The sequence below is a fragment of the Miscanthus floridulus genome, chromosome 17 (assembly GCF_019320115.1).
Source record: "Miscanthus floridulus cultivar M001 chromosome 17, ASM1932011v1, whole genome shotgun sequence".
NCBI lineage: Eukaryota > Viridiplantae > Streptophyta > Magnoliopsida > Poales > Poaceae > Miscanthus > Miscanthus floridulus.
In genome coordinates, this window is record NC_089596.1 from 110215519 (window position 1) to 110222260 (window position 6742).

Here is a 6742-nt window from a genome sequence, read left to right on the forward strand (position 1 = left end):
AATATCTTCCTCCTCCCGAGTAGTAGTACCGAAGTCACATCTCATATACTCAGTTTTAGTTCTATTGAGTCTAAAACCTTTGAACTCCAAAGTCTCCCGCTATAACTCCAGTTTCCGATTCACTCATGTTCGGCTTTCATCAACTAGCACTACATCCGCGAAAAGCATACACCAAGGGATGTCCCCTTGTATGTCCCTTGTGACCTCATCCATCACTAAGGCAAACAGATAAGGGCTCAAATCTGACCCTTGATGTAGTCCTATCCTAATCGGGAAGTCATCCGTGTCTCCATCACTTGTTCGAACACTAGTCACAACATTGTTGTACATGTCCTTAATGAGCCCGACGTACTTCATTTGGACTTTATGTTTGTCCAAAGCCCACCACATAACATTCCTTGGTATTTTATCATAAGCCTTCTCCAAGTCAATAAAAACCATGTGTAGGTCCTTCTTCTCCCTATACCGCTCCATAACCATGTGCAAGCACAATAGAATTAGCCAAAAAAAAAACAGAGAGAAGTGTATGCAGTAACACAGTACACAGTGATACTGAAGTAGCGTAGAGAATATTTCAATAAACTAACATCAAATAATTAAAAACCCAAACAAGGTATGCTTCACCATATGTTACCATCAAAAATGAGATTGACCTGCAATTAGCTATACCCAAATGAATTTTTACCTAACACTACCACTTATGCATTTAATTTAATTGTCCTTATCAAAATGAGAAATATTGTAAACACATAAGGCAAAGTAGCAATGCTTAAATACATGTTAAACTATAAATTTTCATACGAACCTCCTCCACAAGCCGGCGGCGCTTAGCTCCTCCAATACGATTTGACCTAATTGAACCGAACTGTGAAGTTGAGGAAGCAGAAAGGGAGTGCGCAACTAATTTGCAACAACACAACGAGGCAGCTTTTCTGGTACTGCTATCTTCATCTTCCAAATAAAGTATGACACTCTCTCTAGCGAATTCCAGAAGTTCATGGCCCTGAAACAAATGCATATTTAAGTTTGAAAGACACTACCATAAGTCAGCTTACTAGAGCATTTCAAACCTTAAAGTTGAAGTTTGCTAGAGTCCACAGCGCAAGTTGCACAAGAACAGGACTATTAGAGTCCACAAACTGTTGCAAACTGTTTGACCTGCTTGCTCGACCAACAGAAGCACCTGGCCTTATTGATGACTTTGGTAGTGCTTGAGATATACAATCCAATAAACGCTCCTGTATTGTGGGTAGTAAAGACGGGATGCTGTACGGAAAAAAAATTTGTCACATAGCATCCCTATAGTAGAGAATAAAACGAAAGGAACTAATTAACTAAAGCAAGAAAATCTTACCTTGTGCTTATAGACTCGAGTGCATCTACAAGTTTATCAGAAAGACCAGCACAAACCATAGCATCTAGCAGTCCGCTACGAATATGAGGTTCCATTGCAGGACCCATAGCTTTTGCAAAGCTTCCTACACAAGAAATTGCCTCAAGAGATGGCCTTCCTCTGCGAGGAGCAATCTGCACATACAAGCTCTAATAAGCACAACAAATTTCAAGTAAACACCTGAGTAGCATAGGGCTGCCAAAGCATACCGCATCTTGCAAATGTGAAGTAATTGCTGGTAAATAAGGCACAAGTTCAACACCCAGAGCCCCAGCCATTTCTCCAAGTGCAACAAAACCGCTAGCGCGCTCGTCTGGTGTACGTAGAACAAACAAGATATGATCCATGCAAATCTGGAAAGGATAACAATACTCATCATGGAACAGCACAATTTTAACATTCCTATCTTCTACTATGACACTATGTTAAATGGGGAAAGGAAAACAACAGGACATGAAGTGTGGTACTAAGAATAACCTTCAGGTAATTAGTCACAAATCTGTCACGCAGGAAGTGGGCAATTCGAGGAAGAAGTGATGTTATACTACGTCGAACAAGCTGATCTCGATGCTTTAAATAATCGAGGACAATATCAGCCACTTCTCTGTACCGAGACATCATAAACTCCCCCGTATTCCTATAATATTTCATGCAAAATTAGACGATCAGATATTGGACATTGTTGTCAGAACTAAATGATGTTGTCTTACTTCTTTCATGATACACGATGTATCGCTGTTCACAAATTACATAATTAGACATGCATCTCATAATTGAAGAAATGCAATAAGTGTGGAGAGGATCAAATAAGGATGAATTATTCTCAGAGTGATTACTAATATCATGGCATCTTTTTTTCTAAGAATAAGAAAGGCATCCAACCAAACAGTAAATTACCTCAGCAATTCTCCAACAGCCAATAATGAGCCATGAATACTATGAACAGAAGCATTCCTGCCAAGTCCAACTTGTGCGGCTTCACACATGCGGTAATACCTGATAGAATCGAAAAATTAAAACATAAGCCAGAGAAACCGCCATAATTGTATAGCAGAAGTGAATTGATGAAGAGTTGTGGAAATTGATGTGCTTTGGACACAACAAAAAAAGGCCTTGAAAGCAGAGTTATCCATAACAGTTAGTCCCAAAAAAAAGAACTGGCCACGAAGAACCCCATACATTAAACTTTTAAAGACCACAACAACAACAACAACAACAACATAGCCTTTCAGTCCCAAGCAAGTTGGGGTAGGCTAGAGTTGAAACCCACCAAGAGCCCCAAGTCACGGTTCAGGCACTTCAATAGCTGCTTTCCAAGTACTCCTATTCAAACATAGATCTCTAGGTATATCCCAAACTTTTAAATCTCTTTTTATTGCCTCCTCCCATGTCAATTTCGGTCTTACTCTACCTCTCCTCATATTATTAGCTTGGCTTAGGACCCCCACAATGCACTGGTGCCTCTGGAGGTCTCCTTTGGACATGGTCAAACCACCTCAACCGATGTTGGACAAGCTTTTCTTCAATTGGTGCTACCTCTAGGCGATCACGTATATCATCGTTCCGAACTCGGTCCATTCTTGTGTGACCGCAAATCCATCGCAACATTCGCATTTCTGCAACACTCAGTTGTTAAATATGTCGAATCTTTGTAGGCCAACATTCTGCTCCATACACGGTCTAATCGCCGTTCATACAACATACTCAGTTGTTAAACTTTTAAAGACCAAAAAATTAAATGTCAACATGCTCTTAAATCTTGACCAATTAATTTATGAATTTAGACCAATAGATTGGAAATGCTGGTTCAACCGTTCAAGAGACTGAGGCTTGCAAAAGCTTTAGGTAGAAAGGGTGGCTGGTACGGATCATATATGAGCTTGCATGTAACAAGTTACTAAAAACTTGCATCTATTTCATATCTAGTCAGTCTGCAACTTTTTCTAGTGAACCATTTTCTTACGAAATGGAACTTTTGTAATCGAAGTACAAATCTGTTGGGAAGCAAGCCATCAAAGTCATTGTCTGGTGAGGATGACTTTTTTGGCGCACCAGAGCTAGCTGCACAAGCATGGCTCCATACCACACAACATTGGTATCATTTATGGCAGCACTTTCCATAACAAAGTACAAACAAATTTCTATTACAAGTGGCTCAAGTGGCTTTGGAAGCTACAAGGTCAAAAACACTAACAACTCACCCTAAATAAAGCTCAAAGCAATTCTCAACATTCGATGAAGTATACTAGTATATATCTTTTTTTTTATTCTTTCCTCTTCTTCTAACAGTTATGGTTTTCAGTTATTTACCACGATCGACTCTTGATAGATTATCAAATACACATTCCAATTGACAAAAACTTACTCTATGTGCCAAATTTGGGTTCATTTATACACATTGTACACAACTTAATTCCAAATTGACAACCAGTTCCCTTAACAAGAAAACCAGAGCGCTACTTCATCAGTGGTTAAATAATACATGCAAAAATGAGTGACTACAGAACTATTCAAATTAAATCTCCAAACCATTTAAAGTGAGTTAACACACATTCTGGTTTAATGACAAATAGATACCAAATTTGCAAAAGAATGTGAACATAAAAATTAGGCTTACCATTGTACACGCCAACGAGTCTCCCGTTTTTCAATAACATGGAGACAAGCACGCAAGGCTTCAACTGCTTTTTCACGAACAGCCTGTTTAGGGTCTCTCAGTGCTACCCATATAGCATCTACGAACTCAGTAACATGAACATTGAAAACTGTTGATGCATTTTCAGCCATCTCCTAAAGTATGGAAAATGTAGATTTGTAGAAATTAGAGAGTAGCACATATGGGAATAATGCTGACATTAATTCAGATACATCAACATAAATCACAAATGCATATATCGTTTTCACAAATCACAAATCTGGGAGTATATATAATACTCCATGATTCTAGTGGCAGTATGTGATCACCCATGACTCATTACAGGGCAGATGCTAGTGGTGGATTTGGTAGAGAGAGAGAAAAAGATTGTATGCTGTGCTAGTATATATATCCAATTCAGCCATGCATCAACGAATGAACAAATGATGCACTACTTTACACACAAAGCCACCCATGTTTAGTAATATATGAAGTAATAGTAAGCAAGACAAAAATTTGTGACTGCATTCACGATGGAAGGCTTATTTGCATGTAAAAGATTGCAAAAGGTTGATCAGTTCAACTTACTTTGAGAATGAGTACAGCTGCAAACCGGCGATATTCCACTCGATCACCAGTAAGCCACCCCAAAGCTGTTTTAATCTTTTAAAAAGAAAGGATGTTGGCAAAAAAATGAAAACATAATTGTCAAGCAAATCTGAGCCAGTATCACTCACCTGTCGCTCCACTTCCTCTGCAGTCATTGCTCCCCCCGCTTTTGCTAAATGACCCAGCACTGCACTCGCTGGAACTAGGATTTCAGGGTCGCGCTTCACTTCAAATACATTTCTCAAGAAGCTGGCGAACTTAGAAACTTTGGAAGCACCTTCTCCAAAGGGCATATCAATTAAAGCATCAATAGCACGAAGAGCCAGTAAATTTTCAGCAACATCGTTGCTCTGCAGTAAACTAGATATCTGCTCATATAGCTGATCCATAAACCTTAAAAAAGCTTCACCACTAAGATCTCGGGCTTCCTCCTCAACATGTTTACGGAGCGCAGCAGCAATAACATCCTAGTGCCAACCAAAAAGCACAATTATATATAGCTACAGAATACATAAAACAAAGAAGAGAATATAGTGTACAGATCAGCATGAAGTATTTGTTGACGCCTTGATGGAATAAAAGAATCATGCCAAATACCAAATAGTTCAGAGGTTTAACAGTCCAGAAAGCTTAAACCTGGAAATAAACCCTTCCAGTAACAAGGCCATCGAAGGAGCGTTACAATCAACATACAACGCATATATATACCACCAAAATGGAAGGACGTTACCAATGAACGTAAACCCCACGCGTGCCCCCACCGTTACTAGTTACTACCGTGACATAGAGATAGAAACAGGAGGAGGAGCAACAGCAAGTAATCCAACCAGTATCCAGTATGAAAATCAGAACAGAAACCCACGCCCATCCATCCAACACCAGCCAGAACTAGCTTCGTGGCCTACTGAGCAACAAAGAACTAGTGCAATGCGCACACTCAATTATCCAAGCAAATTAGCATAACATCCCCAACAAACCCACAACAGAGCAAAACCCTAGCCCCAAACCTAGTCGTTGAGTCAAGCTCTAGTCGAAACGCAAAAGTAGAGGACTCTGAGGAATCTGGGGAGGAGGAAAGCGAGGCACGCACCGCTCCAGACGAGATGTAAACCGCGATGTTAAATGCGTGGTCCTTAGCAATCAAATCTGCGTACAAGATGGAATCTCAATAATTTTCAGCGAAACCAAGGGATTCCGTGAGCGCATCCGGGGGAGGAAGCTGGGTGTACCTTTAGGCTTCTTCCCGATCTCCGGGAAGTGCGGCGAGGGCTTCATGGCGGTGTTGGCGGCTCCACAGCCGGCGCGCCGGATAGCGGCGGAGGCGGGGGGACCGACAAGGGTTTAACTTCGCGAACGCGCACGGCAGGAATGGACGAGTTCGCTCTCTCAAATCGGCCGAACGCGCTCGTCCACCGAGACGCCGTCTGCTCCGTCTCTCTGTCTCACTCACGCGGACGCTCCACGCGAGCAGGCAGGCCGAGGAGGGCGGCGGCGCGAGGAGGGAAGGACGCGCGGCTCAGCGACGGCTCGGCTGTGTGGCGGCCCAGCTGGGCGGCGGCGCGAGGAGGGCGACGGCTGCGGCTGGGCGGCGGCGCGGTTTTGCCGCGCTGGCGGAGAACGGTGAACGGGAGAAGAACGAAGAAGAGAGGAAAAGGAGCCTTCGCAAAAAACAAAAACAAAAAAACAAAAAACAAAACAGAGAGAGAGATTCGTGTAGTTATATTATATTTTTCGACGTTGGGATAAACGACTGCTTGTCTATTTTGAAGCATGATATTACAATTCTTCGTTTTCTATAAAAATATCACCGAATACGTATGGACACAGTCTGAGCCAAACTACAGGCGTATACGAAGACGTATATTTTATCTCCCCTGTCACAGACACGCGGGTCCCACATGTCATCTTCTTCTTCCTCTCCTCATCTCTCTCCGACTCTCTCTCTCTATCCCGACGCGGCCACGGCGGGCGCTACAAGCGCCGCCGGTTGCGGGCGAGCCGACGAGCCGCTATCGTGACCCCGCGCGCCGCAGGCGAGCAGCCGACGACGGGAGCGCCACAGCCGTGATCCCGGCCCCGCACTCGTCGTCCTTGAACTCCGCCGC

At 42.6% G+C, this 6742-nt stretch overlaps 1 protein-coding gene across 3 annotated transcripts in view; it reads right to left on the reverse strand.

The window, feature by feature from the left end:
- The window catches only part of LOC136518766 (serine/threonine-protein kinase TOR-like), a 43697-nt gene extending 37404 nt beyond the window's left edge, over positions 1-6293 (reverse strand). For 2 of the 3 annotated variants that reach the window (XM_066512457.1, XM_066512459.1), the window contains exons 1-11: positions 5867-6293; positions 5728-5783; positions 4766-5104; positions 4617-4691; positions 4011-4183; positions 2291-2389; positions 1871-2030; positions 1603-1746; positions 1355-1527; positions 1071-1266; positions 806-1003 (exon numbers count right to left, since the gene is read on the reverse strand). In XM_066512457.1, the coding sequence (XP_066368554.1) occupies positions 806-1003; positions 1071-1266; positions 1355-1527; positions 1603-1746; positions 1871-2030; positions 2291-2389; positions 4011-4183; positions 4617-4691; positions 4766-5104; positions 5728-5783; positions 5867-5912 (1659 nt within the window). In that variant the 5' untranslated portion in view covers positions 5913-6293. The remainder of the gene's footprint in view (positions 1-805; positions 1004-1070; positions 1267-1354; positions 1528-1602; positions 1747-1870; positions 2031-2290; positions 2390-4010; positions 4184-4616; positions 4692-4765; positions 5105-5727; positions 5784-5866) is intronic. The other variant, XM_066512458.1, reaches the window with a different exon arrangement.
- Positions 6294-6742: the final 449 nt, after the last annotated feature.